Consider the following 18,405-nt stretch of genomic DNA (forward strand, 5'->3'; position numbering starts at 1 on the left):
TGGGTGTTTGGGTTTTGTTTTTTTTCTTTTTTTGACAGTTATTTAGAGAATTCTGAAGGTTGCGCATCTGTAGGCACTCAGATTTTAAGTAGTAATCTTTTTCTTCCCATGACTGAAATAAACATTGTGAACTTCCCTTTTAGATACATCATGTTACGCAGAACGGAGGACTGTATAAAAGGCCCTTTAACGAAGGTTTTGAAGAAACACCAATGCTGGTTGCTGTGCTTACTTATGTGGGGTATGGTGTCCTCACTCTCTTTGGATATCTTCGAGATTTCCTGAGGCATTGGAGAATCGAAAAGTGTCACCATGCCACCGAAAGAGAGGAACAAAAGGTAATGGTCAGTCTTCGATTCTGTAAACGGAAGCCGCTTATCTTGCCGTTCTCACTCGTTTTTTTTCTTTAGGCATTTGGGTATACATTAAAATAAAAAAGGTAATAATAATCTAGATGCAGTTAAATGAAAACATTCCACAGGAAAAGTGAGGACAAAGGTAAAGTCACAGAGAAATCAAAGCATTCAACATAATTTCATCATCACAAGAATCTATACTTACTTAATGGATAAGAAAGCTGCAGTTCACTGGTTAAGTAATGTTTCCCAAGATGTGTGATGTTAGAATTGGTTTGTGGAGACAAGCCTGTGAAGAGCCAGAATCCATGACCTTTCTGTTCACGATACCATATGGTGTCCCAAGTTGTGTCTACAGTCTTCAGGAAGGATCGTGTTCTTCAGAACGCATGTTGTGTTTTGTCATAGACGTGTTGTACACGCGTGTCTTGTTCACAGATCACCTCTACTCCCCAAAACCACAAACCCTGAAGCAGAATGTGACTGAGCTACTGTTTCCATGGAAAACAATCTTGTTTTAGTCTTGGTAAACGGAGATGTAATGATTGTCTCTGGGGAGGAGACCCTCTTTCCCCTCACTTCACTCTTCTCTGCATACTCCTTTGTGCCTCTGTAGTTAAGTATAATATACATGTATTATCTACTCTTTAAAAAATTGTTGTAAATCAGCTATACTCCCATAAAATACAAACAAACAAGCAAAGCCTAAGTTGTCTTGTACTAAAGAACAATACCGTGTTCTTTTCCAAACCAAAATTTTCGTTATGGGCATTTTTAAAGTTTTTCAATTTTATTATTTAAAATGATGAAAGATTTTCTTTTTCCCCATAATAAAGGCTTTTTTTCCCCTTTTTCCATTGAAAAAATAAATAGAGTCAGAGTGAAATAATGCCTGATCTTGCAGAAAGCAAACTTGAGCGTTCTCGCACGTGGACTAAGGAGAGGGTGGCCCGCCAGGCCAGGGCATGTACTCGATCGGAGAAGGGATTCGGAAGTTGGGCGCTTGTGGCCCAGCGAACCTCTCACTTCAATGGGGCATAAGAGGAGAGAGGCAGACGTGGCGGCGGTGAGACCAGCACTGAGAGGGTCAGTGATGCTGGGAGTGGGTGGCGAGACGCGGAAGGGGAGTAAAGCGCCAGGAAACGGGGAAGGAAGGGGCGTCCTCGGCTCCTAGGAGGCGGAAACCAGTCAGCATGGGGATTGAGGATCCTGAAACTGGGAGAGCTGAGGAGCCAGGCCCTCTTCTCTCAGCTCAACCATGCTGTCCCTCCCCAGCCCCAGAGCTACAAGCTGCCCTTCCTTGTTGCCCTATCTAATGCAAGCAAAACCCTGCCTTCTGAACTCTAGAACTCATTCTGAACGCCAGATTAATTTTCATCATTAAAGCTAGAACAAATTAAATTTCTTTTACTAACTTTTTTTCTTTTCCCCTCTGTTCCTGTATATCCCTGTAAATAGGCTTTCTGGCAGGGTGCATCCACACAACTGGTTTTTCACGCCCCCCAGGTTTGGTTTACCTGCTATGGGTTATTAGCTTACTGTCTACTTCCTGTGTTGTTACAGTACCAGAATGACTAATGTACAAACCAGTATCATCCTTATTAGACTGAGTCGGTGGTGCTGGTGGTGACTGATGGGAACTAAAGTTTTATTCACATATTCAGACTAGAAAATCTTTATCTACAGGGACCTCTCCTAGTGTCTGCACACCATGGTGACCTAATGATTAACATGTACAGGTCGGGGTGGGGGGAGCGCCGATTGTAGTGTAGAGCTTTGCTGCTGAGGGGGCAGAAGTGTAGGCAGGGGCACGGGGAATGTTTGGGAGAGCCTAGAAAGTGCACGTGTGAGAAGTTGTGTCTGAGTGTTTGGTGGGCGGTGAGAGGTCCTGGGCAGTTCTGAACAGAGGAGTGACCGGAGAGCGCACACAGCTGCTGCGCTCTCTCCCAGTGTGATGGACGAACGAACGAGCCCGTGGGGATGCGTCTGAACTCCTCTGTGAGGGAGGACATTGTCTTCGGAACTTGTTTCTCGTCTCCAGAGGCGTCTTCGAAGCGTTGGGACTGCCTGTGTGTGCTTCACTTTGTGTAGAAGGGTTGGAACACGTAGATTCTCCTCTTAAATCTGATATTGTTGAGGAAACATAAACACTTCAAAATCATGGGCCTTTGCAAAGCACCATAGAGGTAAATAGTACTTGGACTGTATGCAGATGTAGAACAAAAAAGTAACCTGAGTAGCACAGAGTGAATCAGGAAATAATTCTTGAAGGAAGTAGCAGGAGGAAGTATGTAGAACAGAGGGGACATTTACCTATAGAGTTTGTTCATGGGAGGACCATACTCAAGTCATTCAAATCCATTTCAGTAGGATTTTCATAGTAGATGGCATTAGCAGCTAAAACCTGAATTGTGCCATTTTCTTGTAACAGTTCAGCTTTTAGAAGGGAAGGAAGGCTTCTTCGGCTTTATGTCAGATCGTGTGTGTTTTCTGATGCTGGATTAGATATAGTGAGAGGGATAGGCCATTTTTAAAGTGCTGCACCGGAAAGAGGGGAGGGAAGGTGCTTGCTTAGGATTGTAAAATGCAAATATAACATTGTTACTTCCTCATTTCCCTGAGTGAGTGGTGCTTGTAACCACATCCTTATTTTTCCCCTCATTCCATTACAAAAGAGAGCCTGCTTAAACTATTTATGTTAGTTCTTCTTTCTATGTTGCTTTGGGTAGAAATGAACCACACAGTCATGCTAGTAAAGGTGAGTTTTGCATAAGTGTGTTCTGTTTTACTTAACTTGCATAAAATTGTTGGAATTCTTTACTGCTTGATTCTCTGTTATTGGTGGTGTTTTGGATGAAAATATTTTTTTCTCAGTCTGGTTTCTTTATTATGTGAGGTGAAGCTAGTAGTTCAGAAACATGTATGTGATAGATACAGTGAAAGCTTGAGTTAATAAAAATGTTCCAACATCTAAATAGGAAATACCTAGAAGTCAGGAGCAAATTATGGTGGGTAGTTACCGCACAGGCTTCCCTGGTGACTCAGCAGTAAGGAATCTGCCTGCAGTGCTGGAGACACAGGTTCAGTCCCTGCATCAGGAAGATTACCTGGAGAAAGCAGTGGCAACCACTCCAGTATTGTCTGGAGAATCCCCATGGACAGAGGAGCCTGGCGGGCTGCAGTCCATGGGGTTGCAAAGAATCGGCCACAGCTGAGCGACCAAGCACAGCACATCACCAGTTAACGGTGTTGTGAGAGTCGGAAGTGAACAGCGAAGGGACTCAGCCATACGTATCCATTCTCCCCAAACTCCCCTCCCATCCAGGCTGCCAAATAATGCTGGGCCAGAGTTCCGTGTGCTCCACAGTAGGTCCTTGTTGGTTAGCCAACACTTTTTTTTAATGGTTATTTATTCATTTAATTTTGTCTGTGCTGGGTCTTCATTACTGCGAGGACTGCTCTCTAGCTGCAGTGCGCAAGCCTCTCATTGCGTGGCTTTCCCTGTTGGGGAGCACAGGCTCTAGGGCCTTAGGGCTTCAGTAGCTGTGGCACGTGGGCTCATAGCTGCAGCTCTCGCTCCAGAGCGTGTGGGGCTCAGTTGCCCCGCAGCATGTGGGATCTTCTCGCATCAGGGGTCGAACCTGTGTCTCCTGCGTTGGCAGGAGGATACTTCACCACTGACCCACCAGGGAAGTCCCCTGCCTGTTTTTCTTTTTTTTTTAAACAGCTTTATTGAGATATAATTTATATACCATGAAGGGCACCTGTTTAAAATGTACAATTGAATGATTTTTGTTACTAGTTACAGAAAATGTACAGCCAGCACCATAAGCTAATCTTAGAGCGTTTTCTTTGTCTGAAAAAGGAACCCGTATTCAATAACAATCTCCCTTCTTCCCTCACACCATGCTCAGTAGCCGCTAATCTACTTTCTGTCTCTAGACATTTTATATAAATGGGATCATACAATGTATGATTTTTTGTGTCTGGCTTCTTTCACTTGGAATGTTTTTGAAATCCATCCATGTATAAAAAGTGAAAAAAAGTGAAAGTGTTAGTCACTCCATTGTGTCTGACTCTTTGTGACCCCATGGACTGTGCCCATAAGGCTCCTCTGTCCATGGGGTTTTTCAGCCAAGAGTACTGGAGTGGGGTGTCATTCTCTTCTCCAGGGGATCTTCCCGACCCAGGGATCGAACCTGCATCTCAGGTAGATTCTTTATTGTCTGAGCCACCAGGGAAGCCCCATGGTGTAGTATTTCAATTATTCATTCTTTTTATTGATAAATCATATTTCATTGTATAGAGTAGTCATCTGTTTTTCTATCTTCTAGGGATTTCTCACTGGGAATCTAAATTCAAAATAAACCTTTTTGAAGAGTTTTATTGAATGTTACCATTTTCCCCTTTTGCACTAGTGATGTTGCTAGGTTTGCAAGAGTTTCCCTGTCACCTGTTAGGGTTTTTTGTTTATAGCAACAATGTAACTTTTTAAGGAAGTTTTTTCCACTTTTGAATCTTGAGGTCTCTGTTTCTTTATTTAGCTGTTCTGTGCATTCAGCAGTTTGGAACTGTTTCTTACTATTAACTCAGAATGTAGAAGTTTAAAAAACAGGTCTCCTATCCCCTATCCTAAGTCATTCCAAGTTTAAATTGAGTACTGTTACAGTGTCAAACTGACAAACCGATTTCAAAATGCTTATTAAGATAAAGTTTTAAAACAGTTAATTCATAGGTCCCAGAGACTACCAGCAAGCCCCTCAGCAGCTCTTAGACCCCAGCTTAAGACACCGTGTTGAGGTTTCCTTAGGTTTCAAGCTGTATTTTGGTTTTGTTGCTTCTCACTAAAGCATTTGGAAAATGCCGTGACATCCTCGGTAACAGCTGACTGAAAATGTAAAAACACGGTCTTCGCTGCCTGAGTGTGGCTGTCCAGTAGAGCCTGCCACGGCTAACACAGGCCAGGGCCCTGCTCCCGTTCACTGCACACTTAGTGCTGGCCTCTGGGCTTCTGGTGAGTCAGCTTTGCCTCAGTTTGTCCTGTATCACATCATTGCACGTAGCATAGATGGTTATTTCCCCCATCTCAGGAAAACCTTCCCTCGATCCTTTCTCCTCATTTACAGCTCCTTTTTTCTTTTAAAGCAGAGTTCTTTGATGTAGCAAAGTCTTGCTTTCCACTCTCCACTGAACCCACTCCAGTCCAAATTTTTCCCCCACTACTTTCAACTAAAACAATTCCTGTATTGCAAAATCTGATCATCCTTTCTCAGTCTTCGTCTTGTTTGGCCTCTCAGCAGCATTTGACCCAGTTGATCACTCCCTCCTTCTAGAAGCATTTTGCTCACTTGGTTTCCAGGACCTGATTGCCTGTTTTTCCTCCTCTCTTTCTGGCTGTTTTTCCTCATCCTCTCCTGCTGCATCCTTGTCATTTGCCCAACTTCTCAATGTGGATGTAGGTTGTGGTGCAGGCTTCATGCTTAGTCCTCTTCTCGTCTGTACTCAGGCCCTTGGTGATTTCATCCACTGTTCTGGTTTTCAGCGCCCCTCTGCATTGTGATAATGTCTAAATACACGTCTCCAGCACTGTCTTCCTCACTGGGCTCTACACTGTGTAGGTAGCTGCACACTTGGCATCTCCACGTAGGCCCCTCAAACTCTGCATGCCTAAGACTAAGCTGACATCCCCTTCTCCAGTCAACTAGCTGTCTTCCCCATCTCCATGAATAACAGTTCTCTTCTTCCAGTTGCTTAGGCTTAAAACTTTGGAGTTATCCTTGGTTCTTCTTTTGGGCATGTGCCATATGTGGTCCATTAGGAAATTCAGACTTCACCCCTTTTTATCAATCTTAATGATCACCTAGGCATAATGTATTGCTTGTTTGGCCTCTCACTCCTCTGCTCCAGGCACACTGGCCTCTCTACATTTCCTTCATGGCTCTCAGTAAGTACAGTCTTGCCTGGATGCCGTTGCGCTTGCTCTTCACCTGCCAGGAAAGCTTTGCCCAGGCAGTCTTGTGAATGGTCCCCTTGCCTTCTCTTCCTCATTGTGCCCTGGCCACCTTAGCTAAGTCTCAGCATGACGCAGCATTTTACATCCTGCTGCTTTGTTTGATTTTTGTTTTCATTAGCACTTTTCATTACTGACATACTTTATATTTTATACATGTGTCTTGTTTCGTATCGGTTTCTTCCACCAAAATATAAATTCCACAAGGGCAAAAGAGTATCATTTTCTTTTTGTTCACTGTCTAATCGGTGCCTGAGAGACTACCTGGCACATGTTAATGTATCATATTACACATTCATTTAAGTGTTTAAGATGTGAGTGGTGGTAATAATTACAGTGAAAAGTTTTGGGCTTTGAATTGATGTATTCACAGTCCTGTGTGTGTGTTTGTGTGTGAGTACATATTCAGATGCAAACACACAGATGATCCACGTTTAGATTTAGAGAAAACATGTCTGTAGTCTTGAAATCTCATTTTATGCCGTCACTGATGTTACAGAAACAGCAAGGAAGCGACCTCCTATAACATTAAAAACATGAAAGAACACACAGCAAGTAAAATGACTTACATGAATAGTAGGAAAAGCTCTTGACCACAGTTCAAAGATTTTAAAGTCACCAGCTTAATAACTTTTCTCAGGTTATTTTACCTGATTGTCTTCATTAAGTAGAGCTAGAGATGACATTGTTAGTCTATAATACCCCTAGCCACATAATGCTTTTTTAAATTAATTTTTATTGGGGTTTAGCTCTTATGATATTGTGTTAGTTTCTGCTGTACGGCAAAGTGAGCCAGCTATACATATACATATATGCCCTCTTTTTTGGATTGCTTTTCACTTTCATTACTTCTTCAGGTGGGAATTATAGGATTTTCAAATTCTCTTAAGTACTGAAACAATTTTGTCATGTTTCAGCTATATCTGGACATACCTTACGAGGTTATTTCCTACTCTAAAAAAGGTATTGCCAAAATAAAAATTTAGACCATTGAAGACTTTTTTTCATTAGCCTGTCTTTGATATGCAGTATCCTCTTTATCCAGGCTTCCTAGGTGGCTCAGTGGTAAAGAACCCACTTGCTAATGCAGGACCTGCAGGGATTCGATCCCTGGGCTGGGAGGATCCCCTGGAGGAGGAAATAGCAAACTCACTCCAGTGTTCTTGTCTGGATAAATTCCGTGGACAGAGGGGCCTAGCGGGGTAGTCCATGGGGTCTCAAAGAGTCAGACACGACTGAGCACACACGCAGTCAGTCAGTCAGTCATCCTGTTTATCACCATGAAATGTCTCAACAGTACTGTAGTAACCTGTAAACAACGTTAGAGCGTTTTTAAAGAAGAAGTTGCAGGTGTGGAGCCTTCCGTTTCAGTGGCCGAAGGTTCGGAAGCACGCTGATGCTTCCTGAATAGGTATGTGCCTTAGTGCCAGCAGACACAGTGGGTTTTCTTGTGGTCAGATGTTAAAGCAAATTGGGTAACACACTCTTGAGCCAGGCAGTTCAACAGACTCTGTCACGTAAAACTTTTGTTTGAGATTTATTGGAAAATGTTCTTTCCTTTACTTTTTAACCTCTTCATTGGTTATATAACCAATATATACATATGTACAACACACATCTAAAAAAATGGATGTGGATGTAATGAGTGCTTATATAAGTGACCAGTGATGAAACTACCACCTTAGAGGTAGCACATTGCTGTCACCTCAGAAACCGCAGCCCGACAAGTCCCTTCTCAGTCCTACCTTTTCCCTCTCCCCCAGGCTAACAATTGTCCTGACTTTTCTTTATGGTTTTATCACCTGCACGTATATCTGTAAGCAGCAACATTGAGTTAAGCCCAGTTTTGAGCATTCTGTAAATGGATTTGCCTGTATATGTTTTTGTGCCTTAGTTTGTGTATTCAGTGTAGGAGTCAGCTTTTTATGGTGCACTTCCACCTCGTTTGTTTTCATTGCTCTATAGAATCCCAGTGTAGGAGCGTACTACTAAAATGTATCTACTCTAGTATCAGTGGACATGGAGGCTTTTTTTTTTCCTTCAGTTTTTGTCAGTGACTAATAAAACTGCTATAAACTTTCTGATATATGTTTCCTGAACATGTATCTATGAATTTCTCAAGTCTTGGAATACATGGGTTATACAATATGCAAGTCTTCAATTTTACTAGATAGTGACAAACTGTTTTTCAAAGTGATTGTACTATTTTTTGCACCTACCAGCTGTGTTTGAGAGTTCTCATTGTTCCACATCCTAACCAACAATTGCTATTGTCAGAGTTAAATTTTTTTTGCCAGTCCTGGTGTATTTATGTCTAGTATCTCATTGTAGTTTTAATTTGCATTTCTCAATTGCCCAATTAAGCTAAACACCTTTGCATTATGATCATTTGATGTTTCTATTTCATGAAGTACCAATTAAACTCTTTGGCCTCCTTATCTGTTGGGTTTCTGTTCTGTTTTGTTTTTTTCTTAGCAATTTATAGGAAATTTTTATGTCTTCTAGAAGACATTTTACAACTGTCTAAGCCCATTTTGTGACTTGTCTTGCCACTCTGTGTGTATTTTTTTTTTAATTTATTTGTTTTTGATTGAAGAATAATTACCTTACAGTACTGTGTTGGTTTCTACCAAACACCAGCATGAATCAGCCGTAGGTTTTTTGTGTATGTCTTTCAATGAAAAGAAGTTCTCTTAAAGTGAGCAAATTTATCAGTCTTCCTTTATGAATAGTGCCTTTGTACTTAAAACATTTTGTCTTAAGTTTGTGAATTTTCCTGTTTTCATTGCATTTTAAATAATAAATATACATCAAATCACATGAAAATACCAATATTTGACCATTTTTGAACTGCTGACATAATTTCATGTGATTCAATCTAATAAAATAAGATAAAGAAGGAAAGCCATATATCTGGACATAGTATAGTTGTATAAAGGTATATAATATGGCTGTATATAATATGGTTGGTAAGTTCAACTTAGGTTGTGATAGAAATTATTAAATCTTCTGAAAAAATTGCTTCCCTGCACTATAATTAGTACCTATTTTTACATGAGAGAAATAGATGTCAGAAAGTGGGCCCCTGGCTTTCAACCTCTGCAGTTCAAGTGAAACATTCCCTCAGGGATTCTTGTCTGTGTCACCTACCTCCTGTGTCTGAAAGACTGGTCTGAATGCAGAATAAGCACAGGCTTGTTCAGCCATTTTTCTGTATGGATGTATGTACCCACACATGGCCCCATTATTCGGCTTTTCAGGGAAAGCTTCTTTGTCATGGGGGCCAAAATCCTTTTATACAGTAGTTGGTAGAGTTTTATCTTATTTATTTATTTATTTATTTATTTTTTAGCCGCATTGTGCAGCTTATGGGGTCTTAGTTCCCCAACCAAGGACTGAACCCAGGCCCAACAGCAGTGAAACTCCATGTCTTAACCCCTGGACCACCAAGGAATTCCCTGGAGTTTTGTCTTTAGGCATTTGGGAAGTGCTAGCTTTGCAGCCATCGCTTATTATAGCCTGTCTCTCACACTGCCAATCAACTACAAGCTCAGCTTTTACTCCTCTTATTTATTGGGTTGGAGAAAATGTTTGGTTTTTCCTGGCTCTAGTAGCACTTAGTTGTCTTTAACTTCATTAAAAATTTTTGTTAGATTGTATTGTAACAGGTGTTATATTAGTGTGCATTTAAAAAAAATTATCAAAATGGTTGAATTTTTGTGTAGCTATTTAAATATTAAAAATGGAAGAGAAAAAAAAAATTTTTCTCCATATTGAAACAAGAAAGTGGCAGTGTTAGTTGTTTAGTTGTGTCCGACTCTGCAACCGTTGGACTGTAGCCCACCAGGCTCCTCTGTCCATGGAATTTTCCAGGCAAGAATAGTGGAGTGGGTAGCCATTCCCTTCTTCAAGGGATCTTCCCAACCCAGGGATCAAACCTGGGTCTCTTACATTGCGGGCAGATTCTATGCTTTATTATTTCAAGAAAGGTAAAAATGGAGCTGAACACACAAAAGAAGATTTGTATGGTGTATGGAGAAGGTACCATGACTTATCTATCAGAAGTGGTTTGTGAAGTTTAATGCTGGAGATTTTTTGCCGGACGATGCTTTACCATCAGGGAGACCAGTTGAAGTTGATTAACTAATGTGTCAAATCGAGACATTAATTGAGAATGATCAGCATTATATCACACAGGAGATAGTTAACATATTCAAAATATCCAGATAAAGTGTAGAAAATAATTTACACCTGCTTGGTTATGTTAATCACTTTGGTGTTTGGGTTCCACATAAGTGAATAAAAACCTTCTTGACCATATTTCCACATGTGATTCTCATCTGAAATATAATGAAAAAGTTCTATTTTTAAAGCAAGCTGTGATGGGCAATGAAAAGTGGATACTGTACAATAATTTTGGAACAGAAGAGATCATGGGGCAAGTGAAATGAACCACCACCAACTGAACCAAAGGCTTCGTTGGTCTTCATCCAACGAAGGGGACGTTGTGTATGTGGTGGGATTGAAAGGGAGTCCTCTATTATGAGCTCCTTCCGGAAAACCAATTAATTCCAACAAGTACTGCTTCCGCTTAGAGCAACTGAAAGCACTTGACAAAAAGCATCTGGAATTAGTCAACAGAAAATGCATGATCTTCCATCAGGATACTGCAAGACTGCATGTTTCTTGAATGACCAGGCAAAAACTGTTACAGCTTGGCTGGGAAGTTCTGACTCATCTACCATATTTACCAGACATCGTGCCTTTGGATTTCCGTTATTTTGAACTTTACAAAATTCTCTTAATGGGAAAAATTTTAATTCCCTGGAAGATTGTAAAAGGCACCTGGAACAGTTCTTTACTCAAAAAGATATAAAGTTTAGGGAAGGTGGAATTATGAAGTTGCCTGTAAAATAGCAGAAAGTAGTGGAACAAAATGGTGAATACATTGTTCAGTAAAGTTCTTGGTGAAAATGAAAAATGCTTTTTATTTTTAAGACTCTGCCTGCAGTGCAGGAGACCCCAGTTTGATTCCTGGGTCAGGAAGTTTGATGGCTCAGATGGTAAAGAATCCGCCTGCACTGCAAGAGACCTGGGTTCGATGCCTGGGTTGGGAAGATCCCCTGGAGAAGGGAAAGGCTACGCACTCCAGTATTCTTGCCTGGAGAATCCCCATGGACAGAAGAGCCTGGCGGGCTACAGTCCACGGTGTCACAAAGAGTCGGACACAGCTGAGTGACTAAGCACAGCCCAGCACCCGCTCCAGCATTCTTGGGCTTCCTGGTGGCTCAGACGGTAAAGAATCCACCTGCAATACAGGAGACCTGGGTTCGATCCCTAGGTTGGGGAGATCCCCTGGAAAAGGGCCTGGCAACCCACTCCAGTATTGTTGCCTGGAGAATCCCCAAGGACAGAGGAGCCTGGCGGGATACAGTCCATGGGGTCGCCACGACTGACCAACTAAGCACACACAAAACTGAAGAAACTTTTTGGTCGACCGAATATTTGAGTAGTGAATTGCCAGTTGTGACAGAGTAACTGTGGATATTTTCTCTTAAGGAAATGTAAATGTTAGAACCAATTGCAGGAGAGATGGTATCAGGTACCACAAATTCCTGAGAACTTTTTGACTCTGCTTTAGCTTTATTTAACGAGATTTTTATCTACTGTGAGGCTTATTTAGTAGGCACTTTAGAGTCCAATGTCCTAGAAGGTTGTTAATTTTAAAGTTTTATGTAGAGCCTTCTTTAGCAGTGAAAATCTTTTACAGAATAAGGCTTAAACTTTTAATATTTTTGATTAGCTTATATAAAAGATTAACTTGGGTTGGCACCAAGCCCAGATCTGAGGGCTAGAAGCCCAGTAGTTTGCTGACTGTTGTAAAACTCTGGCACAGTTTTCTTCTGTTTTGTTTACCTTCAAGTAGACCTCATGTGGTCTGGTCACCTGTTCTGAGCGAACATTATGCCTTAATCAAAGCTCCACTGTGACTGTATTTTTTACAGACTTAGATTTTAGCATAACTTATAATGGAGATCTTTAAAGTCTAAAGTCTTGATCATGGACATTCATTTTGAGATTTTTTTATAAACTCCCGTCCAAGGAAAGAAACCTAAGATGGGTGTCTTTCTATTACCTACCTTTTAGTTTTTCTTATTTATAATTCTTCTTTGGATTAATTTCCTTTTGATCCTGGAAAATATGCAGAGAATGGAATCTTAATTTTAGAATTATTTTTCTTGGTTGAAACTGGAATTACAAGGTTTTATGGCATTTCCCCTAATACATTATGGGGGCAGAGATGGAGCAGAGAGCAGTGTTCTAAGGTTATTAGGAAGGAAAACCATTTATTGACAGAACTGTACAACTAAGTTTTATTTTTATGAGGCCTGCTTTATGAAGTTAAATTCTTTGACCCTACTTTTGTGCAGTCAGGTAGTTACCTGCAACCATTTTCTTAGAGCTGACTGGTCAAAGCTAAGTGATTTTTGTCTGGTTGAGTTGTTTCAAAACAACAGAAAGAATGGATGCCTTCCCAAATGTTTTCCACATCAGTTAATTCTGAATAACTGACCTCTCCTTCTAAAGTGCTCTTGTAATGTGAAAAGAGAAATTGTGCAGAGAAACTCAGTTAAACATAGAGCATCTCACCATTCGTTGGCAGGATTTCGTGTCACTGTACCAGGATTTCGAGAACTTCTACACGAGGAATCTGTACATGAGGATCAGAGACAACTGGAACCGGCCCATCTGCAGTGTGCCTGGAGCCAGGGTGGACATTATGGAGAGACAGTCTCATGACTACAACTGGTCCTTCAAGTGAGTCTTGATTGGGAAGTTATTTCAGAGGATTTCTTCACCTCAGATTTTCTGTTGCAGTTAGAGTATTCTGTCAAAGCAGGAGTAGAAGTATTGAGAGTACAATATAGCGTGATTAACTTTCTTGTATGTTGTTCATTGTTTTGGAGATTTTTTAAAATGCATCTCTCTATTACATCTGCCACTGTTGGATGATAGCTGAAAAAAAATTTTACTTCCTTAAAAAACACACACAAAGAAAAACCATCCTTTTTGTTAGGCCATTTACTAGAATCAAGTGTCTGAATTTATTTATGAATATTTTTATTTCTCAGATGATTCAAGAAGTGTTTTTACTTAAATGTTTTGAACTGTTTAGAAAACTGATTTTTTAATTGGAGGATAATTAGTTTCTGCCATACATCAACATGAATCAGCCATAGGTATACGTATGTCCGCTCCCTCTTGAACCTCCCTCCATCTCGCACCCATGCTAGCCCTCTAGGTTGTCACAGAACACAGATTAGAAAATGTTATATATTCATAAAATTTTGTTTATGTTGTACAAGCACTATGTGGTTGTATGGTCATTATTTTTTTTTTTTTTTAATAATACAAATAAAGTGAAGGTCCCCTATGAGAACTAACCACTGTCCTTTTGCAAATCCACTTCCCCACAAATGCTCACTTCCTAGAGGTGACCATTATTATCAGTTGATTGTATATTATTCCTCCAGATATTTTCTGTGGTGTATGTATGTAGTGTATTACTGGGGTTGCACACAGTGTTTTGATTTACACAAATGGGATCTTACTATAGAAATTATTTTACACCTTGGTTTTTTGCTTGCTAATATATCAGTAACATCTTTCTTGTGCCTATTCACACCAAGCTCATTATTTGCAGTGGTTACTTAGTATTCTGCAGTATAGATACATGTAATGTAGAACACACTGGGCTGCCTCATCCTATCTTAAAAACCCCAGTCTCTGAGTTAAGACAGCAGCAGTTTATTCTTTGTCTATACCTCATGACCGTCTTAGACCAGTAAAGCCTCTGAACTGTGATATCTTTATTCTGGGGTCCAGCGCTGACTGCGCTTCCACCATGTGGAATGTCACTGGTCCATGTGCCCGAGAAAGGGACATGGTAGATGAATTGTGTAGTGACTTGAAGGATCCTTACACATATATCCTTTTATATGTGTGTAGGAATTGCTCAGTCAAAAACATGTATTGAGTTGGCCAAAAAGTTCATTCTAAAACGAACTTTTTGGCCAACCCAATGTATCTTCTGATAGGTAAGTACTGCCAAACTGCCCTCCAAAAGGAAAAGATATTCTTATCTAGAGCTTACGAAAGTGTCCTGGCCAACACTGAATATGGTTAGTTTTTTTCTTTTTTTTTTTTAATTAAAAATTTGGGGGGGTCATGCTGCGTGGCTTGTGGGATCTTAGAGTTCCCTGGCCAGGAATTGAACCCACGCTATAACAGTGAACACGTCAAGTCCTAATCACTTGGACCACCAGGGAATTCCCATGATATGGTTAGTTTTTAAACATCCCTATTGATAAGTGAAAATTGGTATTTTGTTTTAATGTCCACCTTCCTAATTGGTAGTGAGTCTGAGCTGCTTTTCATGGAGACCATATTCTCTCTTAATTCCTACAGATGGTGCTTCCTTTTGTATTATCAATAAGTTTATTATCACATGTAAGTATTTGACTTGTTACTGAGTTTCATGAACTTTTATGCTGTTGAAATACAGGTACACAGGGAATGTAATTAAAGATGTTATAAACATGGGTTCCTACAACTATCTCGGATTTGCGAGGAACACTGGACCATGTCAGGAGGCAGCTGCCAAAGTCCTAGAGGAGTATGGAGTTGGAGTGTGCAGCACTCGGCAGGAAATTGGTAAGTGTATTATTAGTTTGGTCAGCTAATGTTCTTAACTTTTTGTCTCAGGAGGGACTAATACTGATACAGAGCTAGAATGTGAATGTCCAAATACATACTTTGCAATGGAGTTTAGATCAAGTAAAGAATGCTTTATTTTTCTGAAGTGATGGATGATTTTAATGCTTCAGTGTGTTTTGAGATATTTTTATCTTTTCCATTACGTTTTACATACAGACTATCTCTAGAAAAGTTCCATTAGGTATTTGTTTCATTTATAGCTTCAATATTGACTGTATTGCTTAAATGATAGTGGTTGAGAAACTTTTTACTGGTATACTGAGCCCATGGGCAGATGAGGGTTAATCTGCTTCCATACTGGTAAATTGAGGCTAATAATTCCTACCTTGTAGGGCTGTTTCAAGAATTAAATAGGCTAATTCATGTAAAGTGCTTATACCATGGTAAACCCATCAATAAATGTTAACTCTTTTATTATTATTACAAGTCTGTAAAACATAAAAGCAAACAGGTGTCTACAAAGAGATTCCGTTTATTTAAGCTCAAAGGAAGAGTCTTAATTTTTCCATCTTGTTCAAGAGAACTGATAACCAGGAAAGTTAAAAGACACCTTTCTGGATATTTATTCCTGTGAATCACCCCAAGACTTGGTAGGTTAAAGCAGTCGTTCATTATGGTTTCTAGTGGGTCTAGAGAATGGCAAGTGCTGCTGGGTCGTTCTTCCCTGGGGTCCCCAGTGATGCGCTTAAAGGAGCCTTATGCAGTGATGACACAGAGTAACCACACCTTGTGTCTTTATGGCCCTGTATAGATTGCTTGAACATCTTATCTCTTTTGATCTTTATAACAATGTCATGAGGTAGATAGAGCAGATATTATTGGTATTAAACAGATAAGAAACAGAGGCCCAGAGAGGAGAAATCACTTGCTTGAGCTTTAAAGAACACACAGCATCCTAACTGAGAGGTCTTCTTTCTCAGCATCTTTTCTCTTCTGCATGTAGCCAGTATCATTGATGAACGTTGTTCGGTCCTTATGGATTTGAGCACTGATTTAAAATCATAATACAAAGTTAGGGAAGGTGTTTTTTAACTCACCTTTTGCTACGTAACAAACCATCCCAAAACTTAGTGGCTCAAAACGGAAACGTATATTTATTTGCTTGTGATTCTGTCATTTGGAAAGGACTTGACATTTATTGCAGCTCCATGTGGGGCCAGGTGGGGTATTATGACTGAGGATAGCATATCCACGATAGCGTCACTTGCGTGTCTGGCACCTCAGCTGATGGTGAGCCCTGCCCCTTCCTTCATTAGTCTCTAAGAGCCCCCTCCCTGTCCACATGATCTCTCTTTACAAAGGCTTTCTAGACTGTTTTACATGGCAGCTGACTTCAAACGTACCGAAGCAGGCGCCGCCAGTGCTCTTAAGGCATAGACTTGGAAACAGCATGTGTGAACAGGAATGGGAGACACTGTTGGCAACCCTCTTTACAGAAATGCCACCACAGGTGCTGCGTCTGATTCTATCCAACTGCTGTATCTTGATGAGCCTTGACTCTTCATGATGCTGACTCCTTCATTAGACTTTAGTCTGAAAAGGTTGTAACATAGGCTGTGGTTTCTTTCTCTAAAGTAATGGGTAACTCTTAAATTTGAACTTTGGTGACACTGACTTCATTAACTTCTTCACACAGGAAACCTGGACAAGCATGAAGAACTGGAGAAGCTTGTGGCAAGTTTCTTGGGAGTAGAAGCTGCTATGGCATATGGCATGGGATTTGCAACAAATTCAATGAACATTCCTGCTCTTGTTAGCAAAGTAAGATTTAGTCTGTCACGTATGAAAGCTCCCTCATGTATATCTTCTTTTGTTTTGTAAAACATTCAGACAAGCCCGAAAAATTTTGTATAAGTGTATCCCATGGAAACTTACATCAGTTGAAGCTTTTTTACTGGAACCCATGATCTTTTCTCTATTGCCTTTAGATGACTCTTTCTTTCTTCATTTCGTTTTAAGGGAATTCTTGTAAATAAAATCTTATAAAAGACTAAAATTACAGAAGAAAGGATGTTTAGTTTGGAAATTATTAATCAGGTTGTTTCTTCTAGTAGAAAAATATGAAAATATATAGGTCCCTAATACTTGTTACTGTAATGCACATTGTTCAGAGATATATGGGCAAGGGGTGTGTGTGTGTGAATAGAGCTTCCCAAGTGGCACTAGTGGTAAAGAACCTGCCTGCCAATGCAGGATACGTAAGAGACTCAGGTTTGATCCCTGGGTCAGGAAGATTCCCTGTTGGAGGGCATGGCAACCCACTCCTGTATTCTTGCCTGGGGAATCTCCGTGGACAGAGGAGCCTGGCAGGCTATGGTCTATAGGGTCGCAAAGAGTCAGACATGAGTGAAGCAACTTGGCACTCACATATACTTATATATATATATTTGCAAGAGAGGAGATTTAAACACAACTATATTGATATCACATTAAACATAATTGGTTTGTATTTCTAATTAGAAGACAGATTGTTAGGTTAGATTAAAAATTTTTTTAAAAATTATAGACACAAGCTAAAAGTAAAAGGATGGAAAAAGTTATAGCATATAAACAATAATATGATTTATATAATATTATAGTATATAATAAACTAATAAATATTTTATAATATCAGTATTATAAACAAAGACTTCAGAGCAAACTGATACCTTTGCCATTGTGCATGCTTTCCTTAATGGGATATAATTATTAATGGTTTTGGCGTTTTGTAGTTCATCTAACTAAACCTTTCCCCTCAGATTCTTATCTTCTTCTCCTGGTGGTTTTGCAGGGTTGTCTGATTCTGAGTGATGAACTGAACCATGCTTCACTGGTTCTGGGAGCCAGACTGTCAGGAGCAACCATTCGAGTCTTCAAACACAACAGTGAGTTTGTTGTGAAATCTACTGTGGCTTTAGGGTTTAGGATTCTTTGGATTAGTGGCAGTGGTAACAATTAGTTATATTAACAGTAGAAACTGTAAATGAAACTGAAGTACCAATACCTAAAATGTAAGTTCTGGTCCTGTGTTTTAAAAGTTACTGTCTTTCTCATTGGAATAAAAATAAAGGAATAAAAATAAAGGCTGAAGGAAGCCTTTCGGTACAAAGTAAAACATTGTTCTTTTTCTGACTTTGAACTTTTTCATCTTCCTTGCACTTGATCAGTATGCATTTATACTAGATGCCTGTCTTGCCATAACATTGTGGGTATTGAAGTGAATAAAGCAGGCTTCCTGATCTCAAGGATTCTCTGACTGGTTGCTAAAGAAACTGTAGACAA

General features: G+C 40.0%; 1 protein-coding gene across 1 annotated transcript in view; it reads left to right on the top strand.

Annotated features, from left to right (window-relative positions):
- Positions 1-18,405, top strand: part of SPTLC2 (serine palmitoyltransferase long chain base subunit 2) — a 96,025-nt gene that overhangs the window by 23,575 nt on the left and 54,045 nt on the right. Inside the window, exons 2-6 of the mRNA XM_061156526.1 lie at positions 144-338; positions 13,031-13,185; positions 14,933-15,081; positions 16,781-16,905; positions 17,915-18,008. Coding sequence (XP_061012509.1) covers positions 144-338; positions 13,031-13,185; positions 14,933-15,081; positions 16,781-16,905; positions 17,915-18,008 — 718 coding nt within the window. The remainder of the gene's footprint in view (positions 1-143; positions 339-13,030; positions 13,186-14,932; positions 15,082-16,780; positions 16,906-17,914; positions 18,009-18,405) is intronic.

The sequence above is a fragment of the Dama dama genome, chromosome 12 (genome assembly GCF_033118175.1).
Source record: "Dama dama isolate Ldn47 chromosome 12, ASM3311817v1, whole genome shotgun sequence".
Taxonomy (NCBI): Eukaryota; Metazoa; Chordata; class Mammalia; order Artiodactyla; family Cervidae; genus Dama; species Dama dama.